The 14,529-nt window shown below is 42.8% G+C and overlaps 1 protein-coding gene across 10 annotated transcripts in view; it reads left to right on the top strand.

Moving 5' to 3' along the window:
- The window catches only part of agtpbp1 (ATP/GTP binding carboxypeptidase 1), a 56,482-nt gene that overhangs the window by 4,824 nt on the left and 37,129 nt on the right, over positions 1-14,529 (top strand). For 2 of the 10 annotated variants that reach the window (XM_042320406.1, XM_042320400.1), the window contains exons 1-4: positions 1,366-1,720; positions 1,903-2,060; positions 3,031-3,092; positions 4,069-4,199. In XM_042320406.1, the coding sequence (XP_042176340.1) occupies positions 3,061-3,092; positions 4,069-4,199 (163 nt within the window). In that variant the 5' untranslated portion in view covers positions 1,366-1,720; positions 1,903-2,060; positions 3,031-3,060. Of the gene's footprint in view, positions 1-714; positions 958-1,358; positions 1,721-1,772; positions 2,061-3,030; positions 3,093-4,068; positions 4,200-9,681; positions 9,820-14,529 lie in introns of those variants that run through there. The other 8 variants (XM_042320408.1, XM_042320405.1, XM_042320409.1 and 5 more) reach the window with 8 other exon arrangements.

Raw genomic sequence — 14,529 nt, 5'->3', positions numbered from 1 at the left:
AGTTGGGATAATGGGACAATTCGGTGTACATTGCATTTCTCATCCCTGGATTGACGTATGTTTTCCGAGCCATATCTCGAGCCGGCTCCACAGTAATGCTGTCCGACCTTAGTACAACTGTAAACAAGCTGGTCGGTTATGCTTGGAGGTTCGCTTTGGGTGATAATTTCAGGCCCGTACGGGGGTTTTGCACCCTATTTTGTTAATGGTGTATGTGATGTTTGATCCGCGTTTATGACCTGCTTTCATTCGTGCTGTGTTCACATGCTAGTCGGAATTAGGAAACTCTGAAATGTACGACTTGCTAACTGGTTGTAGTTATACAAGTCCCGTGTTCACCGAATCAGCAAGTCGGAAATGTCAGAGTTTATTCAATTCAACTAGCATTTGAACTCAGCATAATCGCTGCTCCTTTTGGAACGCCGTCTGGGTCTTTGCGTGTCAAAAAGATACACGTCAAATAACACGATTTGACGTGTAAAATAAGCTTATTGACCAATCAGGGCCTGAATATGACCTCACGTCAAATAATAATTTAACATGTTCATACATTTTGGTTGTAGTTATACAAGTTGGAAATGTCAGAGTTTCCTAGTTCCAACTATCCCATGAACGCAGCATCAGAGCTGCTAGTCATAATTTCGTGTCGCGTCTAAAAACTAAATTTGCTTTCTCGCCTTGTTCACGCCTCCTGGTAGATCTTCTTGACATTGAGGGAGTTATGTTAACGCCCCGGGTGAATCGGGTTAGCATTGATGGCATTCGTTTTGGAACTGCGTTCGAGCCAGGTGATCCGTTTTAGCCGACGGCGAAGTCGGCTCAAAACAAAAGTGATGTAGATTAATTAAGCACGTGTGGCTGTGGATGAATAGCGTCAAATATTGTCTACTTTATTGTCAAGTGACCGCTCTAAAGATGGAAATACATGTCCTAAAATATGGAAGGAGGCGAGATCAGGTGGGACCATTTTAGCCAATGAGAGGACAGATGTGTGTGGAACAACAGGTCATAGATATAGACAGCTATGATATAGATATAAGCTATGCGTCTGACAGCATGGGCAGTGCCTTTAGGTTTTTTTTTATTTTTATTGAACTTTTATCCATTTAAAGTAGTCAATTCGTCTTCATTGTCTAATTGTTTCCAACGTATTGGAATCCCCACACAGTTGACTACTTTAAAATGGTGGAAGCCCTTATTGGGCTACCAAGTGGCAGCAGCGGTCGTAGGCACTGCATTTCAGTGCAAGAGGCGTCACTACAGTCCCTAGTTCGAATCCAGGCTATATCACATCCGACCATGATCGGGAGTCCCATAGAGCGCAGCATAATTGGCCCACCATCGTCCGGGTTTGGCGGTATTGTAAATACGAATTTGAATTAGTTCTTACTTGACTTCCCAAGTTAAAATAATAATAATAAATTGGCTAAGTACATGCTAAATCAGGTTATATCCATGATCAATCCTCTATCTCTACAACAGGCACAACCTGATATAAAGTCGTTTTTTTCCCCCGAAATGACACGTGCGTCCAATTATATCAGTGCATTGTAACAATAAGAAATTAATATTCGATCAAATAAGCCTCAGCAATTCCATTTTTTTCAACCAAATTCGACACTATAATTAACCTCCATACAACATTTCCTCACTTCGTTCTTTTATTTTCGTGGACAGATTTTAAACGAGTAAAACTTCTCGATTTGCCTCTTTCTCTCTGGTAAGGATTCTGTGTTTTCACACTGGTCGGTGATGCAATTAAAACTATTTTGAAAATTCGAACATATATTTTATGGAAAATATATGTATGTTTCTGAACAATGCATCATGATGCCTTGTTGACAACATGACCGTGCGGTGCAGATTACTGTTAGATTTTTGATTTTTCCTGTTCTCGTCAAGGGCTGATATCCCTCGTTTCTACAACCCAAATCAAGGTCCGGACCCTAATTCTCCAACTGAGTAGGGGGTTTGTATCATAACGTCGGGGCTTTAAAGGCAACACAAATACGTCTATGGATTGGCTCGCCCTAATGGGACAACAATTCCTTTCAATATAGGTTCGAAAAATGTATTTGTTTGAAGTATTTTGCATGGCTAGTACATGTCATTGTTTACAAATGTATGTCTAGCTAGGTAGCCAAATTAGCAGGAATGTTAAGTTATCTAGCTACGTTAACGTCAGATAGCAAACTGAATGGACACTGACTAAGCAGGTGCAATGTGGGCTGTGAAGTCCTTAGCTCGCCAGCCAGTTATCTCGTAAACCAGTCAGTCACTAGCTGTCTAGCTGATTTCGCCGTTGTGCTAACTCTAGTTCTGTTGTTGTCAATGAAGATCTGCAACACACTTGACAGATGGGCAGCCTGGCCAGATTACGCTGTTCAATTTGATTAGGCCCTTCTAGCTACATCAGTTGGGTCAAGTTAGCTAGCTAGATAGCTGGGCTAACTACAACAAGCATGCACTGCATCGGCTGTACATGTTATCCCACTAGTTACAACCTTGTAATAAAATGATGGCCTCCAATTTGATATCCAGGAATAGTGCATGTGATAGGCTACACACTTATTAAAATCATCAATGACATAATGAATGGTAATAACTCATTAATGACACCGGTCAAGTACTGTATCTTCACACGTCTACACTCTTGTCTTCTATCTCTTTACTAGTGTATTTCTCCTGTTGGCTTGTCATGCTTTTGCGCTGATTAAGTGTCTTAATTACATAGTCAGGGCTGTTTTGTTTCCTGACACTGGAGCCATTTAACTCTACTGGACACCCTTTTGTTTTGGTTAAACAAGTTGAGCTGGTTAGAGCAAAACTGGCCCTATTTTGTTACATTGCATATACCGATATGGGTTGTTCGTTCATGGTCATCTCTCTATGTTGCTGATCTCATCTTGCCACAGGACAGCGAGAGAGAATAGAAAGGATAGACTGTGATGTCCACGGGTGAACACACAAGTCCGGACCGGGAATGACAACTGAATTGCATTGCTGATCCTTGCGTTTCTTTACTTGCAGTTGATGTGAAATGTTGACGTCTGAGAAAAAATGAATAAGCACAAAATGATTACTGAGAAAGGGTGAGTAACCAGTCTTGAACACATGCGCCAGGTTCTTTCTGTGTGATATGTGTGTGTGTGTGAACAGAAGTGTTTCTGTCAGATTCTCTTAGTCTCTCTCACACACTGCCCTCAAATGCTACACTCTTGTTTGCTCTATGTCTTGTGACAATGTAAGGTCAGTCTTAGGACAGCAACACCACAGATCATTAAACCTGCTAGGGCCTGTCATGATGCCATCTTGACCCTAGCTATTGTGTTGGGTTCCTCTGTCAAACATTACTGTTTGGGGTCAATCACTTTTTGGGGCCTTGTAATAACTAGCCTATTGTCACCTATTGACCTATTGTCAAGCCTTAGTCTTGCGTCGCCAGACACTGAGACAGAAGCTAGCCTATTTTTGATTCTCCACCTGTAATCATTAGCTTTTTTCCTTATAGTAAGAAGGCCTAACATTTCAATGGCAAAGCACAATTTCTAGGCTACATTTTGATAAGCTATGAACTCTGAAAACAGTCATAATGTTTACCCTCTTGTAAGGCCTTGGCAGAATGTTTGACTCTGAGTGTGGATGTCTGTTCTCTTTAGCCTAACTAATGTGTCTGAGTGTGTTAGTAATGAATGAAGGTATATGTATGCGCATGTGTATTTTTGCTTTGGTAGATTTGTTTGGGCAGTATCTTACTCCATCTCCCTCTCACTGTATTTTGGTCTGTGAGTTTGTTTGTCTATCTTTTTTCTCTGTCTATCTCTCACTCTGTCTTTATAAGGTCATATGAGAGACATTGGGTCTATTTCTACATTGTGATTGTCTCTCCCATGGCTGTTGTCATTCCAAAGTGACCTTTGACCTCACTGCCCCTTATGAGCTTAATATAACCATAGAGCAGGGTCATGTTCATTAGGGCGTACTACGGAAAATATTTGCTTTATGAGAGCATGGGCTGATCATGTCTGGCTATGTGTCAAGTATTAAACCTCTCTCTCTCCCTCCCAGCGTTCCCAGTAACTCCAGGGTGCTGATGTTGTTTGGCCAGCTGGAGAAGCTGAACAGGGAGTCCATGCTGGTGGACCCTGAGATCGCCAGGCAGATCACTGCCAAGATCCTTCACCTCATACAGACTCAAGGTGAGAAGAGTGCTAGCCTACTGTATACTACTCCTTTCACACTCACTGAGCCTAGCTGATCAAGCTAGCCTGTTACTCACTGACCATATAGTTGCTGAAACCATGCCATAAAGGCCAATGGGAAATAATATCCTATATTATAGTCAGCAAACCGTAAAACTTCCATTAAACGCTGAGTCTCCAACAAGTGCCTGTTTCTTGTAATAGCTGGGTATAATTTCACATTTTTGCAAATAAACGCTAGCCTCTAATAAACGCTTGTTCAAAAAATAGTTATATAATTAAGCTGCACACATTTTGCCAGTCTACTTGGTGGAATTTCACAGCATCTCTAGCTCACACTGAATGATTGCTGGCAATACAGCCTGATAATAGCTGCACCCTATCATATTTGTATCACAGACATATCTGATCATACCTGTATCGCATGTCTTTGTGGAACCTCTCAAACAAGTCAAGCTGAGGCACTTGTGCTACAGATGTAGGATCCTAATTTGATCACCCTGTTGTAGTATAACTTTCCTCAATGCAGGACATTTTAAAGTTGTAATGTATTTGAGGCTTCAGACTTGATTTTCCCAAATGAAAAATGTATATGTACAAAAATGTCCATTTAATTATAATCCAAATAATAATTAACATTTTCTGCTGCAGGATTATTTCCCTGCTGTAGCAAACTGGCTCAAATTATGATCCTACATCTGTACCTTTGGCTGCATTACACCTGCACCAAACCTCTACCTCACGTGCGTCGCCAAGCCCCAACAACGGCTCATAACAACACTTCAACATTATTTGTATTCTTCTCATGGCTGCACTTCCCTTCAGCTCAACCCCATTACAGTATTACTCTCATTACTTACAGTATTATGCACACATGACATTCACTCACTCACCCCTGTTATTCCAGCTGGCGCATATAGCATTATCAAAGGTTGTCTTGGCCATCTTCTCTGTACCTTTACTCTAGTGCTGATGTTGTTGTAGCTGATTCTCTATGGTAATCCACCATGTTGTCTTGGGCCTTCCTTCTGGAGTCCAGATGCTGTTCATGATTCTTCAGATACAAGTTGTGTGTAAGGTGTATATATTTTTTGGTCATTTTCAGCACTTAGAATAACCTTATCGACCTGCTCCTAGAAGTGTTGTTAGTAAACCGCTCTGGTAGATATTGAGTTTTGTGTTGTTTGTTGGGCTGGGAATTGCCAGCGACAATGACAATACAATATTATCACGATACTTAGGTGCCGATATGTATTGCGATTTGATTCTGTGATTTTTATTGCGATTCGATGTTCCAAACATGTTGCTCACCATATGTTGGCTGCTGAGGGACGAGACAGAGCCTTGAGAAAGTTTTGAGCAGTCATGGAAATAAAAGTGCTCCCTATTTAAAAGAAGATTGAGAACAAGCTAGGAAGGAAAAATACTGTTTTGGTGTAGGTACAGCCAACTAGCGCTTAAAGGATATTGCGATATTGTCAATGCGATATATAGTCATCACTAGTCGTTTGTTCTTTGTTGATCCAAGTGCTGGTACACTGTCATGGCAGATGGTGCTCCCTAGGTATGTAAAACTTTGTCAAGTAACTCCAGGTCATGTTTATTTTCATTCTTTTTTTTTTGTTGCTGTGTTGATGGGCATGACCATTGTCTTGCAGTTAATAACCAGTCTGACTTGCATCTCAGTTGTTTTTCTTGTAGGGTAGTTGTTGGTGAGTTTTGTTGGTGTGTGTGTGATAAAACATCCTGGTCATCAGCAAAGTCGAGGTCTTCTGGGGTTGAATACAAGGTCCATCGTAATTCCTCTTACCTGATCTTGTTTGTTTTTTATGCAGAGCTGACCACACTTACTGTCCTGTCCTGTAGCCTGTCTTTAGCATTTCAGGGTAGATGAGGACTCTGTTCAAGTGACAGCCTATAGGATATGTGAATAGGTCAAAAGGTATTTGGGTGGCTAAGTAGATGTTTGGTGACATCAAAGGGTATGTGTTTGTTGGTCAGGGGAGATTTACGAGGGTGAAAGGAGTGTTGGGATGTTAGTGGGTAGATATTTGGGGTGGTTGTCCTAGGATGGCATGTCTTTAGTGGTGGAAACATTTTAGCAGAGGGACGGTTAGCTCTGTAACTAGACCCCCCCCACCCAGTGAATGCTCAGCTCTCTGCCCCATTGGGAGTGATACCTGACCCCCTCCACCCCTCTTGGACTGCCCAGCTCCCTCACCAATGTGAGTTCCTCTTAATCCTTCCTCCTTCCCACCCCCCTGCTGGCTCTTACGTCACAGAGAATCTGACATTTGAGGAAAAGCTGTTTCACTCAGTTTATAATTACCCAGCCAGCAGCCCTCAGTGAATCTTCTCAGACAGACTGCACTGAGGAAGGCCATCGAGCGTGTGTGTGCTTGTGTGTGTGTGTGTGTGTGTGTGTGTGTGTGTGTGTGTGGACACACACACAGGTCCTGGTTTGAGTGAATAACAAACATTTGCATGCCGTTATGCTGTATAGGGCGACTGCTTCAAAAAAAAGAAAAGCCTGACAACTAATCTGGTGTATCACGTCATTCCGAGTGAAGACTGCTGAGTCAACAGCTGATGGAGAAAGTGAGATCCCGTCACTTCGTTCATTAGTCAGCAATGTGATACTGTTTGGAAAAAAAACACATTGGCCTTTTGCTATTGAGATAAATGGCATAGCTAGAAATATAAATGTCAGAGACTCGCATGACACAGCTGTGTTGTGGACACTCACATCCATATATAGACATCTGTTGCGATGACAAGGGTCAGTGGTGGACCGGTGGTGCTAGGTTTGTGGCGCTAGAGCAAAGTTGAGACTTTGAAAATGGAAACAAGAGAACTGGACGTCAAACATTGATTGAAGATCACTTCAAGATCAGCATTGACACATGGATTGGTTTGTTGTACCAAGTTGAGTTAGCTGTACAGCACAGGAGGTTGGTGGCACCTTAATTGGGGAGGACAGGCTCATGGATAACAGCTGGAGTGGAATGGAATCAAATGCATCACACATGATTTCCATGTGTTGGATGCCATTCTATTCACACCGTTCAAGCCATTATTCTGAGCTGTCCTCCCCTCAGCAGCCTCCACTGATGTAGAGGTCACTTGGCTGGATCAAGTTCTTCATTCTAAGCTCATAGCCACTTAGCAAAACTTAGCTTTCAGCCATTACACCTTTTGTTTTAGATCTGTTTCTTTGAACATGGGCAGCACAGACTTTCCAATGTCTGATGTAGCCAGTAGAAGTCACGCTTCAGCACTTTTGGATTCATTGAAGGTTTATCTATTATCACATTATCTATTCGGTTGTTGTTGCTCAAATAGGTTTTCATTCGAAAAAACATGATACTGTATGTGTCTATTATGGAAATATAGTCTTCTAGAGAGGGAATGCTGTCTCACAGCTGTAGTTTCTAGCTGAAATCAGAGCAGCGGTGCGTGGTGAAACGTGAGCGTGTCTCTCTTGGTGGGACGTCCCTCTTGCAGTGATAAATCTCTGTGGCCCTGACTCCTGCACGCACGGCAGGCTACAGCTCTTCTCGGGCTCGGCCTCCGGCCACACCCTGACACGATCAGCCCCACTTGGGAGACATCCAGACCTGTTTCACACAGTCATCATTAGGGCATAGAATTGTCAGGGACCTCAGTATATGATATAGAATTGTGAGAAAAGCAATACATATCGGCACCAAATTATCATAATTGTTTTGTTGTGGAAATTCTAAAGAGAGACTGTAGATTCTTCAAACAACTTTATTATAAGATTTGCAAAAATGGAGCAATCAACAATCACTCAAATAGTTCAGAGTTGAAAGCCCAACGAACAAAGTTGGCTCTCTCCTTTTATAGAAAGTACATCCTCTTATCTATGTGACAGTTAGCAGATGTGCAGAAACAGGGCTGGGGAACGAGTTGCAAGAAATAATTTGGCTCATCTGTGCAGATCAAGATAGCTGATATCGCCACCATTCTCTGTTCCTCCGTGCAATTCCCACATAGCTAAATTCCTGCCGATTGTGGACACAAGAGGTCACATGCTGTAGTCGCACCCAAATGGCTCATGAATTTGTACGCTCAGATGTATGACTAAGTCACACAAGACAAGTTTGTATGAGTAAAAATTACTAGCATGTAACAATGGACAATTATTTTAGTAAAAAACAGCATAGTATGTAATTCATTTCCTCCAGTTTCCTCTCAATGGTTTTGGGGGGGAGGTTGGGTTCTGGTGCGGGTCCGTGAACATGCCCCCTGCCTGTACTTCTCACAGAAACCTCTTAATGTCACCATTTCTTCCCCCAACACTTTCCATTGTTGCCACTACTCTTGCTAAACTTAAAATGTCATCTGTCTCATTATAATATAAGTCACTCCAAAACAGTCATTTTGAAGTAGGGTGTCATTTTTAACCAAAAATATCCTATAATTGACCCATGTTACATTTAGCCCCTCTCCCCTATCCACTCACAGAAAATTGCTGCGCAGTAACATGCTTACAAAGCTGCTGATAAAAACTGGGTTTAGAATAGTACATATTTAGGAGTTGAGAAATAAGAAAGTAGGAATGGAAAGCTGGAAAGATCCCCTTCTTTTTAACAAAGGCTGTTTTAAAACTGCTGTTTTCCCCATAATTGCAAGAATTGTTGTGCACGTTTCCCTCCCTATGGCACTCCTAACTTGAATGCGCCTCGAGAGGAATATTTATCTTGCATAGGTCGGCTTGTTGTTGTGTGTTCTAAGTAAATACTATAGATTTAAACTAGTCTAAGGGGTAATCTGAATTTTCTATTCGTTACTCGTTTTGTTTGCCGACAAAGTCAATGTGGACTGTTCAAGCATAAATATTTTTTCATGTTACATATTTTATAGGCGTGGTGGCAACAATTTTGCCGTGGTGCAGCACCAAAGATAAATGACTGCAGTGGAAACACTGGCAATTTGATACGGTTCATTTTATTGCAATTTGATGTTCCAAAGATATTGCTCTCTATATGTCTGCTGCAGAGAGACGTGTCACTTATTTCCATAATCAGTCATGGATTATGGAATTAAGTACTGAAAACATGTTGGCTTGCTATTTTAAAAAGAATATAGGATGAAAAATAAGTGTTTTTGCACAGGTACTGCCGATTAGCGCTAGCTAACGCTACCTAGCAAAACTAAATCAATTTGCAGTCAAAGTATCGACGTGATATCGTCCAAAATAATATTATGGTATGGAACTGTATCCATCGGGAGGGAGAGCGAGATTGGAGGCAGTTGTCTTTCTATCCATGCATGGGTATTGTGCTCGCTGTCTGCATAAGAGGTGCTGTCTGCATGGCTGGAACGCAGTCTGGTCTGCCTGTCTGTCGGTCTGGGCTTGAATGCTGAGTGGATGCTGGGTAGTGTAGTAGCCTTCTAGGTCTAAACTTTTAGAGTGCAGGAGGAGGTGCCAAGAGCTGTGTTCTATCCTGGTCTGGTGGTTGGGCTTGGGGGCGGTTAGCGTCAGTGTACTCCTGGCTGGTTGGGGGGATCCTACCTCTGAGAAAGATGGAATATAGATGCACCGAGAGACCTAGCCGCTTGGTGGAGCCCGCAGAGCGATCGACCTCCCCAGGTAAGGAATGGGACTGGGACTGAGACTGGGGGATGAGGAAGAAAAGTTCTACAGTTGTGCAGCCCCTGTAGTGCAGAACACCATTAGTTCTACCACAGCTACTGTAGCTACTGCTTTGAGCAGTTTGTGCAGCTAGGCTACTGTTCAATGGGACAAAGGTTTCTATAGAGCCTGCAAATCTTGTATTTGCACAAAATAAAATCACTACTCTGTTAATAAAAGAAAGTTGTGTAAAGTTGAACGTATTTCTGAAGTGTTTACGGTTCACCTTGCCAGCCAGTATGTCAGTGTAAACCCCACTGTATTCTATTATCCTGTAGATGACTTCAATAACCAATAAAACCCTTGTATTGGTTATTTCTTGTGGAGATAACACAACATGAATACCATAATACTGGATAGGTAGTGCCCGTAATAGTTCCTTCCTATCCTATTACAAGACTGTTACAGTAAAGCCATTGGCATGTCCGTCATCACATCAATAGTAGCATTTGATTTGAACCATTAAGTTTATTTTACTTGATGCATTTCTTTGATAGGTATTTGCATTCTTGTTTTGGTTTTCAAGATCAGCTGTGAGCTGTTTTTGTTTTCGAAGAGCTTAAAAAGTCTAGTATGACAGAAATGTTTTTAGAGGTCACTTTTTCGTATAGCCACTGACTGTTGAAGTGTGTGTGTGTGTGTGTGTGCGCGCTGGGGCATAGATGAGAGACTGGTCCGGGTCTTGTGAAGTTGAATTATGCACCAGGGGGTCTGTGTGGGTGCACGTCTGGTCTGTGTATGCACATGTTTGAGCTCGTTGGCTGCCCCACTGCTGAAACCTGATTTGTGACGTGTGCTTTATTTATGAGTCTATAAATCAGAGGGGGGATGTTACACACTTTTCATCTCCATATTCCCATTCATCCTGGGGTTCATAAGGTCCACTCCATCAACCATTTATTGGTCCGGGTGGTGAGACTCTATTTGATGGGATATGAGCTGCCCTGGGTGCTGTTGACTGAGTTTTATAGGCCTTATTTTGTTTGCGTTCCTGGACTTTCTGTTATTTCTGTTGGTTTCTGTTGGTGCTGTTGGTCAGAGGGTATACATTAGGGCACACAAATTCGTTTTAGTTAGTGTTTTGAGCTTTTGCTCCGTTGGTTTTTAGTGTGTTTGTGTGTGTGAGTGAGACCCCCTCTACTATTTTTACAAATTGTTGAGGAGCCGTCACGGAAAGGTTGCTGGAGTTTCTTGTCCATCCGTGTGGTTAGTGTTTCAGAGAGAATCTATGGCAGGCAGACCCATCATTGGGGAGGAAAATGTTGCTTATTTTGTTACGTTACAGCCTTATTCTAAAATGGATTAAATTCATATTTTTCCTCATCAATCTACACACAATACCCCATAATAACAAAGTGAAAACAGGTTTAAAAGATACCTTATTTACATAGGTATTCGGACCCTTTGTTATGAGACTCGAAATTGAGCTTCGGTGCATCCTGTTTCCATTGATCATCATTGAGATGTTTCTACTACTTGATTGGAGTCTACCTGTTGTATATTATTTTGATTGGACATGATTTGGAAAGGCACACCTGTCTATATAAGGTCCCACAGTTGACAGTGCCTGTCAGAGCAAAAACCAAGCCATGAGGTCGAAGGAATTGTCCGTTGAGCTCCGAGACAGGATTGTGTCGAGGCACAGAACTGGGGAAGGGTACCAAAAAATGTCTGCAGCATTGAAGGTCCCCAAGCACACAGTGCCCTCCCATCATTATTAAATGTAAGAAGTTTGGAACCACCAAGACTCTTCCTAGAGCTGGCCGCTTGCCCAAACTGAGCAATCGGGGGAGAAGGGCCTTGGTCAGGGAGGTGACCAAGAACCCGATGGTCACTCTGACAGAGTTCCTCTGTGGAGATGGGAGAACCTTCTAGAAGGACAACCATCCCTGTAGCACTCCACCAAACAGGCCTTTATGATAGAGTGGCCAGACGGAAGCCAATCCTCAGTAAAAGGCACATGACAGCCTGCTTGGAGTTTGCCCAAATCAAAGTTTATTTGTCACGTGCGCCGAATACAACAGGTGTAGGTAGACCTTACAGTGAAATGCTTACTTATAGACCCTAACCAACAGCAGTGCAATTTTTAAGTAAAAAAAATTGGTATTGGTGAACAATAGATAAGTAAGGAACTTAAAAACGACAGTAAAAAGACAGTGAATAATAACAGTAGCGAGGCTATATACAGTAGCGAGGCTATGTACAGGCACCGGTTGGTCGGGCAAATTGAGATAGTATGTACATGTAGGTATGGTTAAAGTGACTATGCATAAATGATAAACAGAGAGTAGCAGTAGCGTAAAAGAGGGATTGGTGGGTGGCGGGACACAATGCAGATAGTCTGGGTAGCCAATGTGTGGGGGCACTGGTTAGTCGGGCTAATTTATGTAGTATGTACTTGAATGTATAGTTAGTGACTATGCATACAGTGGGGCAAAAAAGTATTTAGTCAGCCACCAATTGTGCAAGTTCTCCCACTTAAAAATATGAGAGAGGCCTGTAATTTTCATCATAGGTACACTTCAACTATGACAGACAAAATGAGAAAAAAAATCCAGAAAATCACATTGTAGGATTTTTAATGAATTTATTTGCAAATTATGGTGGAAAATAAGTATTTGGTCAATAACAAAAGTTTATCTCAATACTTTGTTATATACCCTTTGTTGGCAATGTTATATACCCTTTGTTGGCAATGGGTATGTTGGCAACGTTTTCTGTAAGTCTTCACAAGGTTTTCACACACTGTTGCTGGTATTTTGGCCCATTCCTCCATGCAGATCTCCTCTAGAGCAGTGATGTTTTGGGGCTGTTGCTGGGCAACACGGACTTTCAACTCCCTCCAAATATTTTCTATGGGGTTGAGATCTGGAGACTGGCTAGGCCACTCCAGGACCTTGAAATGCTTCTTACGAAGCCACTCATTCGTGTGTTTGGGATCATTGTCATGCTGAAAGACCCAGCCACGTTTCATCTTCAATGCCCTTGCTGATGGTCTTCCATTTCCTAATAATTGCTCCCACAGTGGATTTCTTCAAACCAAGCTGCTTACCTATTGCAGATTCAGTCTTCCCAGCCTGGTGCAGGTCTACAATTTTGTTTCTGGTGTCCTTTGACAGCTCTTTAGTCTTTGCCATAGTGGAGTTTGGAGTGTGACTGAGGTTGTGGACAGGTGTCTTTTATACTTATAACAAGTTCAAACAGGTGCCATTAATACAGGTAACGAGTGGAGGACAGAGGAGCCTCTTAAAGAAGAAGTTACAGGTCTGTGAGAGACAGAAATCTTGCTTGTTTGTAGGTGACCAAATACTTATTTTCAATCATAATTTGCAAATAAATTCATTAAAAATCCTACAATGTGATTTTCTGGATTTTTTTTCTCATTTTGTCTGTCATCAAATCAAAATCAAATCAAATTTATTTATATAGCCCTTCGTACATCAGCTGATATCTCAAAGTGCTGTACAGAAACCCAGCCTAAAACCCCAAACAGCAAGCAATGCAGGTGTAGAAGCACGGTGGCTAGGAAAAACTCCCTAGAAAGGCCAAAACCTAGGAAGAAACCTAGAGAGGAACCAGGCTATGTGGGGTGGCCAGTCCTCTTCTGGCTGTGCCGGGTGGAGATTATAACAGAACATGGCCAAGATGTTCACATGTTCATAAATGACCAGCATGGTCGTATAATAATAAGGCAGAACAGTTGAAACTGGAGCAGCAGCACGGTCAGGTGGACTGGGGACAGCAAGGAGTCATCATGTCAGGTAGTCCTGGGGCATGGTCCTAGGGCTCAGGTCCTCCGAGAGAGAGAGAGAAAGAGAGAATTAGAGAACGCACACTTAGATTCACACAGGACACCGAATAGGACAGGAGAGGTACTCCAGATATAACAAACTGACCCTGGCCCCCCGACACATAAACTACTGCAGCATAAATACTGGAGGCTGAGACAGGAGGGGTCAGGAGACACTGTGGCCCCATCCGAGGACAGCCCCGGACAGGGCCAAACAGGAAGGATATAACCCCACCCACTCTGCCAAAGCACAGCCCCCACACCACTAGAGGGATATCTTCAACCACCAACTTACCATCCTGAGACAAGGCCGAGTATAGCCCACAAAGATCTCCGCCATGGCACAACCCAAGGGGGGGCGCCAACCCAGACAGGATGACCACAACAGTGAATCAACCCACTCAGGTGACGCACCCCCTCCAGGGACGGCATGAGAGAGCCCCAGTAAGCCAGTGACTCAGCCCCTGTAATAGGGTTAGAGGCAGAGAATCCCAGTGGAAAGAGGGGAACCGGCCAGGCAGAGACAGCAAGGGCGGTTCGTTGCTCCAGAGCCTTTCCGTTCACCTTCCCACTCCTGGCCAGACTACACTCAATCATATGACCCACTGAAGAGATGAGTCTTCAGTAAAGACTTAAAGGTTGAGACCGAGTTTGCGTCTCTGACATGGGTAGGCAGACCGTTCCATAAAAATGGAGCTCTATAGGAGAAAGCCCTGCCTCCAGCTGTTAGGAGGCCTGCGTCTTGTGACCGTAGCGTACGTGTAGGTATGTACGGCAGGAACAAATCAGAGAGATAGGTAGGAGCAAGCCCATGTAATGCTTTGTAGGTTAGCAGTGAAACCATAGTTGTCATAGTTGAAGTGTACCTATGATGTAAG

Source organism: Oncorhynchus tshawytscha, linkage group LG04 (genome assembly GCF_018296145.1).
Source record: "Oncorhynchus tshawytscha isolate Ot180627B linkage group LG04, Otsh_v2.0, whole genome shotgun sequence".
Taxonomy (NCBI): Eukaryota; Metazoa; Chordata; class Actinopteri; order Salmoniformes; family Salmonidae; genus Oncorhynchus; species Oncorhynchus tshawytscha.
The sequence above is the reverse complement of the archived record's forward strand: the minus strand, read 5'-3'. Positions and strand labels throughout refer to the sequence as shown.